This window comes from Chiloscyllium punctatum, chromosome 5 (assembly GCF_047496795.1).
Source record: "Chiloscyllium punctatum isolate Juve2018m chromosome 5, sChiPun1.3, whole genome shotgun sequence".
Lineage (NCBI taxonomy): Eukaryota > Metazoa > Chordata > Chondrichthyes > Orectolobiformes > Hemiscylliidae > Chiloscyllium > Chiloscyllium punctatum.
Window position 1 is genome coordinate 138,893,916 of NC_092743.1, and position 14,815 is coordinate 138,908,730.

Sequence of the window (14,815 nt, forward strand, 5' to 3'; positions counted from 1 at the left end):
CCCTCAGCCTCCAATGCTCCAGGTGAAACAGCCCCAGCCTATTCAGCCTCTCCCTATAGCTCAAACTCTTCAACCCTGGCAACATCATTGTAAATCTTTTCTGAACCCTTTCAAGTTTCACAATACCCTTTTGTTGGGAGGGAGACCAGAATTGCACACAATATTCTAAAAGTGGCTTAATCAACATCTTGTACAGCTGCAACATGCCCTCCCAACTCCTACACTCAGTGCACTGGCCAAAAAAGGCAAGCATACCAAATGCCACCTTCACTATCCTGCCTTGAAATCCCCCATCCTCGGGAAAAGACAACCACCGTTAACTGTATCTAGACCCCTCAGTATTTTATAAACTTCTATAAGGTCGTCTCTCCACTGGAAAAATGCCCCAGCCTATCCAGTCTTGCTTCATAACCCAGCAAAATCCTGGTAAATCTCTTCCAAGTTCTCTTCAGCTTAATAATATCCTTCCAATATCAGGGTGACCAGAACTGGACACAGTATTCTAGAAGAGGGCTCACCAATTTCCTTCACAACCTCAACATGACTTCCCAACTCCTATACTCAAAACGACTGAACAATGAATGCAAGTGTGCCAAATGCCTTTTTAACCACCCTGTCTGTATGTTATGTAGAACTTTTGCTGCAAGTCTCAATGCTGAATCGCTTTGAATTTGTAAGCTTTCTCTTTCATTTTGTTAGATCTTAAATATGAAGCTGTGTACATAACAGCAGTCTGCTATCATAAGTAAAGATACATCGGTCACCTGAATCTCCTGGTGGTCATCTTCATGTTCTGTACTCCGTGCAGCAGGTGCAGAAGTGCCAGTAGAAAGCCTCTTCATTGGAAGCAGATCCTGCTCCCCAACTGAGGAATTGAGCTTAAGAACCAATGCAGAACTTGTAGAAAATCTGATGGAATAAGAGAAGGATAGCATGGTAACGTTTTTCCCCAAATAATTACCATGTTTGTTTCTGTAAAGTTCAGGTTAACAGTTTGATGAAATGGTTTTATTAAGGTTAATGTAAAGTCACCATAGTCCCACAGGACCACAGACCTGTGCTCTCTTTAGGGAGAGAGATACTTGGTGGTGGGTTAACTTGAAAATCACCATGCCTCAGGCAAGAGGAGAAGTTGAGAAGGACAGTCCTTCATGGTAACCCATGTTGTTGGCATCATTCTTCATTGCAAATCAACTGTCCAGTCAACTGAGCACACTGATGTCTATTTTAGTATTAGAGCCATAGAGTCAGAGTTTTTACAGTTTTGGAAAATGGCCCTTCAGCCCATTGTGTCCTTGCTGTTCATATTGCACCCCCTCTATTCTAATCCCATTTTTTTTTAGCACTTGGCCTGTATCCTTGTATGTGATGATGTTTCAAGTACACATCTAAATGTCTTGAGGATTCCTGCCTCTAACACACTTACCCGCACTCTTCACTTAACCTGTGCTCCCTGGTTATTGACCTCTGTACACAGGGTAGATAAGAGGAAACTTTATCTATGACCTTCATAACTTTGCACATCTCAGTCTAATTCCCCCCAACCCTTCTGCTGTAAAGAAAATAACCCAACCCTATCCAATCGTTCTTCATAGCAGAATCACTCCAGCCCTCGTGAATCTCCTCTGCCCCTTCTCTAGTGAAATCATATCCTTTGCGTCGTATTGTGACAAAACCTGGCCTCCCTCACATTATTTACAGTTCCACAATAACCTGTTTTTGCATTCAGTATCTTGACTAATGAAGGCAAGTGTCCCATATGCCTTTGTAATCACTTTATTTACCTCTCGTGCTGCTTTCAAGAAGCTGTGAACATGCACACCAAGGTCCTTCTCTACTTCCTAGGAATCCTCTAGGAGAAAGTGAGGACTGCAGATGCTGGAGATCAGAGCTGAAAATGTGTTGCTGGAAAAGCGCAACAGGTCAGGCAGCATCCAAGGAGCAGGAGAATCGACGTTTCGGGTATGAGCCCTTCTTCAGGAAGCCCTGAAGAAGGGCTCATACCCGAAACGTCGATTCTCCTGCTCCTTGGATGCTGCCTGACCTGCGCTTTTCCAGCAACACATTTTCAGCTTCCTAGGAATCCTGCCTTGCCTTTTGGTCCTCCAGAAATGGATGACCTCTGATTTGTCAGGATTAACTTCCAGTTGCTGCTATTCAACCCATCTGACCAGTAGACTGTAAATAATTTGTGGAGTTCTTTTTCATGGGCAAAAGCTAATTAGAAATTGTATGAGGAGATTTCCAATGCATTCAACATAAAATATAAAAAAGTACCTTCGATGTCATAACCAAAGATGCATTACTGAGGTAAATACAAATAAATCAACATTTGAGGGACCTGATCAATGGCATAATCTAGAATTTTTAACTTTATGGGAGAATTTATAAGGGATGTTAATTTTGGTATAGTTCTGGGAGTTTAAAGCCAGTATAACTGAAAGCAGTCCCAGGGACAATGGAGGTGATGACGCAAAAGTTGCCAAACACCGGATACACGCATACACTAACATATGTGGATGAATCTTGTTATAGAGCTGGGTTGGGATCAGACAATGCAGGAATTTGGAAGTCAGGACGAGTTTTCACTTGAGAGCTGTGGAAGATGAGTTTAAGTTTTGAGGCCAAGTTCAATAGATAATTGATTGACTAAAGAGCCCAAGGGTTTAGAGAGTAGAAAGGAAAGTAGAGTTGAGGCTGCAATCAGATGAGATATGGAGCAAACTCCCAGAGAAAGTGATAAAGATGGGTATAATTACAAAAGGTTTAAAGGGATATGGATTAAACACAGGCAGATGGAACAGGTTCAGTTTGAGAAACCTGATCAGTGTGGACAAGTTGGATCAAAGACTGTTTTTGTGCTGTATGACTCTACCAGGCTTGAGAGGCTGAGTGGGCTAATCCTGCACCCAGTTTGTATATACGTTGACAATGGTTATCACAGGTGAGATTAACCCTGGGGCATTACAGGAAACAAAGGTGATATTTTGGGTGACTTTGAGTTTATCCATGATGGACCTTGGTGGCTGACAGTGTCGATGTCAGAGCAGCTAATCCTGAAATTACTTAAAGAAATGAATGATGGTTTCAGCAGAGTTCCCCATGCAATCGACATGAAAGTACATGGTTTAAATGGTGTGAGATGCAAGGTCACGTGTTTGTGCAATTGCGCACAACTTCAAAAGGCAATTGAAAAGGAAAGTAGAATTAATTTTGGGTGCTGTGTTTTTGCTCAGATATCATAGCCATGGCAAAATACATTGCCTAAGTTGGAGACATTTCCATCTCATCTCTGGTTAGCTGTTAACCGAGCTGCCACAGTGTAGTTGGAAGTGAACCATTTATGAATTTGCTATGTGGGAAAGAGTTCATAATGAGTTATGGCACAATGAAGAATCTATGTCCTCATCAACTCTGTTAGTTCATCATGTTAGTTCATGACAATTCATTGTCAGAATTTGATAAACATCTTTTTTTTCTTTTAAGGAGCTCAGTCTTAGGAAGAAGGGTTTGGAGTGTTTGGTCTCAATTTTGAAGTGTATGGTGGAATGGAGTAAGGATCTATACGTGAATCCAAACTCTCAGACTAGCCTTGGTGAGATATTTTGACTTTATTCTGATAGTAGGTTTATAACTTGTGTTTTAATATATTTTTCCATTTGAAATGAATTGATAGAAGATATTGGACTAACCTATTGCAAGAAATATTATAAATATACAAGCTAGATACTGTGTTACTGGAATTTTATACACTAAATTTGTGTGAATTTTTAAGCTAAATCCTGAAAAAGCTTTGGACATTTCCATTATGCTTTTACCTTTATATTAAATCTGAAATGCACTTTTTTGAAATTAACATGTTGCAGCCTTTCAAAAAATGTCTACATAAGCAGAAGGCATATATATATATACATGTCTATAAGCAGAAGGCATATATATATATAAACCTCAGTGAGTTGTTGCAGCTCATCTTGCATATGTTGTACACAGCTGTGTCAGTGGTTGAGGTAGTGAACGTTTATGGTGGTTGATTGAGTCTCATTCAAAGCGTTACATTTTGTGGATGTTGGAGCTGCACTCATCCAGGCATTCGGAAAGTATTCCATCATACTCCTGACGTTTACCTTGTAGATGGTGCACAGACTTGTGAAGTCAGTAGGTGAGTTACTCGCAGGATTCCTAGCCTCTGACCTCTTCCTGAAGTTACAGTATTCATTTGGCTGTCCAGTAACATATCTGATCAGTTGTTCATACCTCACCTCCCCCACCGTCCCAAAAGGTTTAGAATAGAGATTTAGTGATATAGTTAGGTTTTCTCTTGTTGGCGATGATCCTTACCTGGCACCTTTGTCGCATGAGTATTATTTATCACTTGCACTCTGGAATTCTGTCATTAACCCCCTTCAACCTTCTGTTCACTTTTAAGATCCTTCTACCCCTTTAATTAGCTCCCCAAGCACCATCTTCAACTTGGAATCCATTTTGCTGTATTCTGACTTGTTACTCCTTGCACTGTTTCTAGCTTTTCCCAATGACAAAACATAGATTACATACTTTCTGCCTCTTCAATGACACCTTACTGAGCCGTAAACCATTAGGTGTGGGGAACTAGTTGACTTTTGCTCCCATTAGTTTCCTCATATTTCTCTGTCTCGAGATTAAGTTCTTCCCTACGGCCTTTGCTTACAAATTATTATTAGGATGCTTTTAGTGTCTTCTTCCATGAAGACAAAATGCTTATTCAAAACTTTCATTCCTATTTGCCATCATCCATTCTCCAATTTCATCCAAGGGGCCAACATTTATTTCAGCTACTACTTTTAGTACTCGTGGAAGCTCTTATAATTTGTTTGTACATTTGCTTGTTCATTCTCATTCTAATTTTTTAAAGTTATCTTTACTGATTTCTTACATTATTGTAATATTCAAGCCTAAGGCTAATTTTCTCAGCTTTTTATGCCTTTTCTTTCACTTCAATACTATCCTGAGCTGTTTAGTTAAGTAGCGACAGGTCCTTGCTTTTCACCATCATTTTCTCAATGGGAAATAAATAAATGCTAAAGGCACTATATAAATTCAGGTGTTTAAATGCAGCGTTCGCTAAGGTGGTTGGGTTGGAAGAAGTGACAATTGTAAAAGGTGTGAGGGTATGGAGGGATCTGAATATTGGAGAATAATTCTAAAATGGAGGCATTTATGGACTGGGTCCCAATGTAGATCAATGAGTGTAGGATGAACAAGACTTCAATGTTATAACACCAAACATTTTCCACATATGCACCTACTTTCCTCTCTTTTGAAAAATATTTTGACATTCATATATAGTTATTGTCAACAATATTAGTAGAATGTGTTGGTGTGATCAATCAGATGACAGTGTAATCATGGAAATCCTTTTGTACACACATCTGTTGGGGAAACTGAAATTACGACACTTATGGTCTATATAAAAGAATTTTTGTGACTTTGGAGAAAGAACGTTTTTGTATTTCTCAAGATATCAGTGCATGATGTTTCTTAATTACTGAGCTGCAGTTTTATAAAGATTAAATTGCAGGCTTTTTTGGGATGAATCAAAAGAAAATGTATAATTTGTGATTTTTCATTTTTTAACAAGTATTTGGCTGCACTAAATGGATTGCTAATTGAAATTGATGTTATTTAAAAATAAATAGTTCTAGGGTAAAATTTGGGTTTCTAGATTGGAGGCAGTCAGCTTCCAAATGTTATTAAGAATGCAGCCTTGACCAATTGTTTTTTGATTTGATTTACTATTGTCACATGTACCTAGGTGTAGTGAAAATGACATCTATATTTAGTAGAGTCAGCAAAATCTAGTCATTAAAACCTGATCCAGACCATACTGAATGAGAGGGCATTATCTAGCACTTGTTTGATATTTTAGAGCTGTTAAATCTTCAATAGTGGTTATTATTTTTCATCTTTCATTATAACTCTTCAGAAATTCTTAATGAACTATTCTTTCATATGCTTCTTTTGCCGTGCTGTTGAATGGAATTAAATTATTCACTTAAACCAAGCTAATTTATTCTGTGAATTCAAGTGAGCAAAAATTACTGAAAATCTTAAGAATAGCATTTTTCTTTTCAACTTGTCTGGAATTTGCAGCAGTAATAACATGAGTTGATAAACTCAATATTATGCTGTTATTATTGGGTAAACCAGATGGCAGTTTCTGGCCTCTGCACATGCACAGTTAAAGGTGGAAACCTGGAACTTGCTGTCATTGAAACCATGCTCTATCACAGGCTGCCATGTTGCTGTCTTTGCCAGTGGATTTATCAAAGGGATTTCAAGCATGCTATGAGCTGATAATTGTCTACTTTTTATTGCACTGAGGAAAGTTGAAAACTTTAGCCTGTTCAATCAGTAACTTTTTTTTCAAAATGCAAGGTACGTCCTAATTAATGCTGAACAACCTCTCTGATCCTGAAGTATAAGTTTGAAATATGGAGACTCATTCCTTCAGAAGGAAATTAACTATTGGAGATTTTATGTTCTTGCTTAAAGCTTGTACACTTCCATTAATTTTCTCCCTTCATCCCATTTCTGTGGCCCAGTTTTCGCTTTCATTTTCTGCTCAATTGCTTAAATGTAAGTTATGTTTTTTGGTTTTTGCTCCCTTCACTTTTTGCAAAGTCCTTTTAATCTGACCAGTTGATCAACCTCCCTGCTGCTTGCCATTTTCACCAATACCCTGCATAGTGCCCCAAATTAAAACTGCTTGAAAACAGGAAGTTTATCCTTTAAAATAAAACAAAGAACTGTGGATGCTGGAGATCAGAAACGAAAACAGAAATTGCTGACCAAGCTCAGCAGATCTGGCAGCATCTGGGGAGAGAAAGCAGAGTTAATGTTTCGAGTGCAATGACTCATCATCAGCCCTTTTTTCTGAAGTGTTAAAGGATCACAACTGTGCAGTGAGTAGAAGCTGGCCTTTCACTTATGGAACCTAGCTGAGAAGGTCCAATATGAAATAGCTCCTGTCAGTTTCAGAAAGGTTTATGCTGACAATAAATTCTCAGAACAAAACTGCCTTAACTTGTTAATGATAAATATCTGATGTACAAGTTCCGTTGGGAAGGTGTAATTTCTAAAATGAAAGAGCTTATTTACAGATTGTGTGTTTTCTGAATTCTCTACTCTTCCCAAGTTTCTTCAGCATTTCAATGCAAGCCTTTTTTTCATTCACCGTGCTCAAATAAAAACAGAAGGTTGATGAGTAAATATGTAATCTGTTCCAATTTAAGAATTTGGTGTGAATTTTACCATGGTGTTTGGTTTTTTTTTGTGTACTTTCATACCAACTAATGACTTGTTATAAGTGTAATCAATTATTTTGAGTTTGTATTTTTCTCTTGAAAAACCTTTCTGAGGCGGCAAACTTGCTTAATATAGTGGCAGATTATTCAGAATTTCCACAACATGTTAACCTGGTAACTGCAAGTTAAAACTGATTATTCACACCATCTGCAATGTTTTTAACATCTATGTTCTTTAAGTTTGGAAGATTGACTGAACTTAAATATTCTTGAGGTACCTCAGCATGTCATGTTTTTGTTTGGTGGCATATTATTTTAAAAAAACCTCTGAACAAGAGTTAGAGTCAACATTTTGAGTTTGATTTTTCTGTCTTCTCAGATGCTGCCAGACCTGCTGAGTTTCTCCAGCATTTGCTGTTTTCATTTCAAATTTTCAGTACCTGCAGTATTCTATTTTTATTTCTGTAAGAAACCCCATGGGTGATTGCACAGTAATATTTTCTTCATAACTTCTCAGTTCATTTTTGAGCTACTGACTGAAGCATGTTGAAATATTGAATGCTTCCTACTTGACTTTTTATCCAATAATTCTCTGAATTGACGATACATTTCATCTCAGAGAAAAGGGAATGATAATATTTAATTTCTCCTTCCAGAATCAGATTATAGATTAGAATTGAAATCACGCATTGAGCGTATATCTCTTACAGTGCTCCATACGAAAACAAGAGTATTTCACATTAACAATCATAGTCAATCAGCAGGGAAGCAGAACCTTTGGTCCAAATAGTTCATACCGACCATGTTCCCAAACTAAATTCATCCGAAGGGCCTGTACTGCGCTGTAATGTTCTATGTTCTATCCCACTTACATGTGTTTGGCCCAAATCCCTCCAAAACTTTCCTATTCATCTACTTATCCATATGTCTTTTAAATGTTGTAACTGCATCCACCATTTCCTCCAGCAGTTCATTCCACATACAGACCATTTTCAGCTTAAAAAAAAGTTGCCCCTCATTTCCTTTTCATAACTTCCTCCTCTCACCTTAAAAATATACTTTCTGGTTTTGAACTCCCACCCAAGGGAAAAGATCCTTGCTATAAACCTTATCCGTGCCACTTATAATTTTATACAGCTCTATAAGATCACTGCTCAACCTCCTGCGCTCCAGTGAGAAAAGTCCAAGCCTAGCTAGCCTGTTTTTATAACTCATACCCTTCACTCCCGAAAACATCTTGGTACATCTTTTCTGAATCCTCTCATATATTAATAATATCCTTCCTGTAGCAAGGCAATCAGAACTACACACAATACTCCAGAAGAGTCCTCACCAGCATCCTGTGCAACTTCAATATGACATTCCAACTCCTGTAATAAAAGGTCTGTTTCAATGAAGGCAAGCGTGCTAAATGCCTTCTTAACCATCCTATCTGAGGAGCAAGAGAGTCGATGTTTCAGGCATAACTCTGATGAAAGGTTATGCCTGAAACATCGACTCTCTTGCTCCTCAGATGCTGCCTTTTCCACTGCCACATTTTATCAGCTATGACTTCTCCAGCATCTGCAGTCCTCACTATCTCCTAACCACCCTCTCTACCTGTACCACAAATTTCAAAGAATTAAGTACCTGAACCTCTAGATCCTGTGAGTGAAACAAATTCTTCCTCATCTCAGTTCTCAAAGGTCATCACTTGAGGTTGTGCTCTTGGGTCCTTGTCTCTCCTAAACGTGCATACATCATCTTCATGTCCACTCTGTTCAGGTCTGTCAGTATTTAATAAGCTTTAATGAGATCCCCCCCCCCTCCCCCCGCATTCTTCTAAAATTCATTGAATACTGATTGAGTCCTCAACTGCTCCTCATGACAAGTTCTTCATCCCCAGGATTATTCTTGTGAACCTCTTCTGGACCTCCTCCAATGCCAACATATCCTTCCTCGGATACAAGGCCTAAAACTGCTCACAGTATTCAAAATGCAGTCTGACCAGAGCCTTGTACAACCTCAGCAATACCTCCCTGCTGTGGTGTACTAGTCCTCTCAAAATAAATGCTAACATTGCATTTGCCTTCCTAACTGCCAGCTGAACTTTATATTAACCTTGAGCGAATCCTGAACTCAGACTCTCAAGTCCCTTTGTGCTTGAGATTTTCAAAGCATTTCCCTATTTAGAAAATAGTCTATGCCTCTATTCTTCCTACCAAAGTCATAACATCATATGTATTCTATCTGCTGCTACTTTGCTCACTCTCTAGCCTGTCCAGTTCCTCTGTGACCCCTCCACTTCCTCAACACCCAACTGCGCTTTTACCGAGCTTTGTGTCAGTTGCAAACTTAGCAACAATGCTCTGTTTCTTCATCCAGATCGTTAATATATGATATGAATAGTTGTGGTCCTAACACTGACCCTTGTGGAACTCCACGAGTCACTGCTGCCACCCTGAAAAAGACCCCTATATTCCCACTCTCTGCATTCTGTCAGTCAGCCAGTCCACTATCCATGCCAGTGCCTTGTCCCTACCACATGAGCTCTTATTTAACAGCCTTATTCAGGCCTTCTAGAAATCCAAGTAAATCACATCTACTGGGTCTCCTTTGTCTAATTTGATTGTTACTACCTCAAAGAATTCTAACAGATTTGTCTGGCATGACCTCCCCTCGATCAAGCCGTGCAGATTTAGCCCTATTTTTACCGTGCACTTCCAAGTACTCTACAGTCTCATCCTTAATAATGGACTCTCAAATCTTAAGAATGACTGAAGTCAGGCTGATAAATTTATAATTTCCTATTTGTACCTTCCTCTTTCTTAAGGAGGCTTGTTATATTATCCATTTTCCTATCCTCTGGGACTCTCCCTAGTTCCATTGATTTCCAAATGATCACCACTAATGACTCTAAAATCTCCTTAGCTATCTCATTCAGAACACTGAGGTGTGGTCCATCCGGTCCAAATGATTCATTCACTTTTCAGGCCTTTCAGCTTCCCCAGTGCCTTCTCATTAGTGTTGGTCATAACATTCACCTCTTGCCCCTGATTCTGTTCAAGTTCTGGTATGCTACTGGTGTCTTCCATTGTGAAGACTGATGCAAAGTACCTATTCAATTCCTCTGCCATTTCTTTGTTCCTCATCACTGCTTCTCCAGCCTTATTTGCAGTAGTCTAAGGTACACTTTTGCCCCTCTTGCTTTTTATATCATTTTTTAAAAACTCTTGAAATCTTCCTTTAGGTTACTAGCTCGCTTATCCTCATTTAATCATCTTGTCTTCTCTGTTATTTCCCTGTTGGCCTCTGCTGGTTTTTAAAGGTTTTCCAACTTTCAGGCTTCCCAATGGTCTTCATCACATTGCATTTTCTTTTGCTTTTATACTGTTGCTGACTTCCCTTGTCAGTTTTGTCCTCCCTTAGTATGCTGCTGCTTCCTTGGGATGAGTATCTGCTGTATTCCCAAATTATCACTTGAAACATCTTCTGTGCTGGGTTCCCCTTCCAATCAATTCTGGTCAGCTCCTCCCTTATGTCTTCATAGTTACTTCTACTCAACTGTTAGATCCAATTCCAGCTTCTCCCTTTTAAACTGCAGGGTGGATTTTATAGTGTTGTGATCACTGTCACCAAAGATTCCTTCATCTTCAGCTACTGAATCTAGTCTACCTAATGACAAATCACCAGATTCAGAATTGCTGTTCCCTTGAGGGCTCTGCCACAAGCTATTCCAAAAAGCCATCTCATAGACATTCCACGAATTTATTTTATTGGGATTTTCTACCAACCTGATTTTCCCAGTCCACCTGCATATGGAATTCCCTCAAGATTATTGAAATAGTGCCTTTCTTACATGGTTTTTCTGTCTCTTGATTTATTTTCTGCCCCATATCCTGACCACTGCTAGTGGGCATGTACGTAATAGGAGAAAGTGAGGACTGCAGATGCTGGAGACCAGAGTTGAAAAGTGTGGTGCTGGAAAAGCGCAGCAGGCCAGGCAGCATCCGAGGAGGGGGAGAAGCTTCTTCAAGGTAGGCATCCTTGGAGCTTCTTCCTGAAGAAGGGCTTAAGCCCGAAACGTCGAATCTCCTGCTCCTCGGATGCTGCCTGGCCTGTATGTAATTCCCATCGGAGTCCTTTTTTTCTTTATCATTCCTCAAGTTGACACATACAGATTCTACGCCTTCGGACCCTATATCACTTCTTGCTGTCAATTTGATTTCATTTATTACTATCAAGGGATACGTGGCCCCTTTGCCCCTCTGCCTGACCTTTCGATAAGATATCTATCTTTGGCTATTTAATTCCCAGTCCTGATCACCTTGCAGCTACGTTTCTGTGGTGCCCACAATAGTATATGTGCCATTTTCTGTCTGCTCTACCAGCTCGTTTAACTTGTTTCGTATACTGCATGCATTTAAATACAACACCCAAGTCCTGTGTGAACCACCGCCGCCTCCTAGTTGTTCCCTTCTGTACTGTACCTGACTCCTGATCCTTTCTATTTAAAAAGAAATCAGATCAACAGTAGTAACCCAAATAGCCCATACCCTATAGAATAGATTGGCTCTACTGCATTTTGTATCAAGTCAACTCTCCTAATCTTGTACTTGTTTTTAATTAAGTGATTTCTAATGTCTCTTGTATGGATATAGGCCAAGAAAAGACTTCAGAACAAGACAACAATGAAAATAAGTACCCTGACACAATAAACCGATATGGGAGCATAAATTCCTTGGATTCCACAGCATCTTCAGGGATTGGCAGCTATAGCACTCAGACATCTGGCGCAGACAACCCAGAACAATATGAGGTTTTGAAGCAGCAGAAAGAAATCATAGAACAAGGAATTGAACTGTAAGTCACAATCCTCAAAAAACAAGTATTTAAAGTGTTATTAGTGGACTTGGAAGTTAAAACAAATGTACTTAGTTGAAACAATATTCCAGTTACTTCGTAGGGAGTTAGAAAACTTGCTCCACTGTTGAATAATTTAGGTAGTATAAATTGCATCATCAGCTACTGGGACATATATGATTTAAGGAAATGTTCCTCATGGTATTATCGCTGGACTGTTAATCCAGAGACCCAGTTAATGTTCTGGGATCCCAAGTTCGAATCTCACCATGGGAGGTGGTGGAATTTGAATTCAACAGAACTGCAGAATTAAGAGTCTAATGATGACCGTGAAACCATTGCTGATTGCCCAAAAAAACCCATCTGGTTTACTAATGCCTCTTAGGGAGGGAAACTACTATCCTTACCTAGTCTGGTTGACATGTGACTCCAGACCCTCAGCGATGTGTTTGACTCTTCACCTGCCCTCTGGGATGGGCAACAGTTGCTGGCCTAGCCAGTGAAACCCTCATCCCATGAATGCAAAAGCAATGTTTTCAATACTTGTATTACTTTTAAATTCCCTTGTGCAGATATTGGATGAAGCTGGTTGGCTGGCTCTCTGTACTCTAAGAACAAATGGTATTGTACTCCCTTCTTATGGGCCTAATAGTGTTAGATACAGGCTCAAAACTTCTTCAGACCATTGTCATTAAAGACCAACTGTGCCCAAATATGACTGCAGATCATATGCAATGATGATTTTCAAGTCAACTATTGAAGTTGGCACAATTTCCACACCAGAGGCTACTAGTATCTTATTAGCATCTTGGTATTCTAGTATCACAAAAATGTATTTGTAATGTTAGTTAATTTGTGAAGTAAGCTAAACAGTCTTAAAATGTGCGCAAGGTGTCTTGTAAAATAGATCCCAGACATCTCATACCAACCGGGGTGACTTCAGCTGCTCTTAAGACAACTGTGGCAAGGAGAAACTGCAAGAATCCTTTTGAAATTCAAGGAACATTTCTGAGAATGGAGAGAAATTAATTGACAATGGCTTCCCTGAGTAGTCTTCTCTTTCCTACCAAAACCCTTACAGAATAAGAGCCATCAAACTACAGGTTCAGACAGTTAAGGAGTTAATTATCTCAACTTAACAACCATGCTATGGCATCTGTACTGTAGACCTGGCTTACGTGAGGACCTAATATGAAAGCGTAATTTGCCACTTCAGGATAGCAGTTATTTTTAATTTTTGAATTGCTGTAAAATCTGGCTGTGAGAAGTAATTTTATGCAAATATATTGAAGAGCTTACAATTCACTGAATCATAGAATTATTACAGTCCATTTGAACCATCATGCTGGATCAGCTCGAAGATCTAGCTCCCATCCCCAACCTTTTCACTATATCCCTGCACACCATTACTATCCAAAAAAAATCCAGTGCCCTCTTGAATGCCTCAATTAAACTTGCTTCCTCCACTTTTCCAGGCAGTGCATTTCAATACCCCAACAACTTGCTGTGTGAAAACGTTCTTCTCACATCATCCTTGCTTCATATGCACATCACATTAAATCTATGCCCCCTCATTCTTTTTTTTATAAATGGAAGCAGCTTCATCCTACCTATATTCTGTCCAGCTAGTTCATGATTTTGAAAACTTCAATCAGATCTCCTCCCAACATTCTTCTCTGCAAGGAGAGCAGTCCCAACTTTTTCAGTCCTTTTTCATAACTGGATTTTCTGTACTTGGATCCATTCTTGCAAATTGCTTCTGCATTCTCCCCATTTGCAAATTGTCTATGATATGGCACCAACAACTGTCTGCAATACTTCAGCTAAGGTCTAACAAGTGTCTTGTACAAGTTCAACACCACCTCCTTGCTCCCATGCTCTATACCTCTATTAATCAAGCCAAGAACACCATCTGTTTGATTTAGTACACTCTGTATCTATCCTGCCACCTTCAACATATACAAATATACACCCAAGTACCTCTACTCCTGCCTTGACTTGAGAATTGTACCCACCATTTTGACTTTGACAGTGCTTAACAAACCCATGACTGTTACCACCGAGGACAACAGCTAAGATATGTGGCATGTCCTCTTCCAAGCTACTCACCATCTAAACTCAGAAATATAGTGCTGTTCCTTCGGTGTCACTGGGTCAAAATCCTGGAACCGCTTTCCTAACAGCATTGTAGGTCTTCCCACATTAAGTGGACTAGAGTGGTTTAAGAGGTAAAAACAATGACTGCAGATGCTGGAAACCAGATTCTGGATTAGTGATGCTGGAAGAGCACAGCAGTTCAGGCAGCATCCAAGGAGCAGCGAAATCGACGTTTCGGGCAATAGCCCTTCATCAGGAATGAAGGGCTTTTGCCTGAAACGTCGATTTTGCTGCTCCTTGGATGCTGCCTGAACTGGAGTGGTTTAAGGCAGCTCACCGCCACTGCTTCAAGGTAACTAGGGCTATGTAATAAACCCTGGTCCAGCCAGCAGTGCACACATCCTATAAATGAAAAAGGAATTATTGTCTTGAACCAGGCTTCTAAGAGTTAAATACTGGATTCAAAGCAGAAGAAAGAGGTCTTCACATATTCTCAGATCTATTCTACTTATTTCACCTGTGGGAGCACCCTCCAAATATTCGATCTGCAGAAGTCATTTGACTTTCTTAACCTCTTCATTTTAGAAGAATCT

General features: G+C 39.5%; 1 protein-coding gene across 3 annotated transcripts in view; it reads left to right on the plus strand.

Moving 5' to 3' along the window:
• arfgef1 (ADP-ribosylation factor guanine nucleotide-exchange factor 1 (brefeldin A-inhibited)) overlaps nucleotides 1-14,815 on the plus strand; it is a 192,469-nt gene that overhangs the window by 104,959 nt on the left and 72,695 nt on the right. For all 3 annotated transcript variants that reach the window (XM_072571482.1, XM_072571483.1, XM_072571484.1), the window contains 2 exons: nucleotides 3,487-3,595; nucleotides 11,924-12,125. In XM_072571482.1, coding sequence (XP_072427583.1) covers nucleotides 3,487-3,595; nucleotides 11,924-12,125 — 311 coding nt within the window. The remainder of the gene's footprint in view (nucleotides 1-3,486; nucleotides 3,596-11,923; nucleotides 12,126-14,815) is intronic.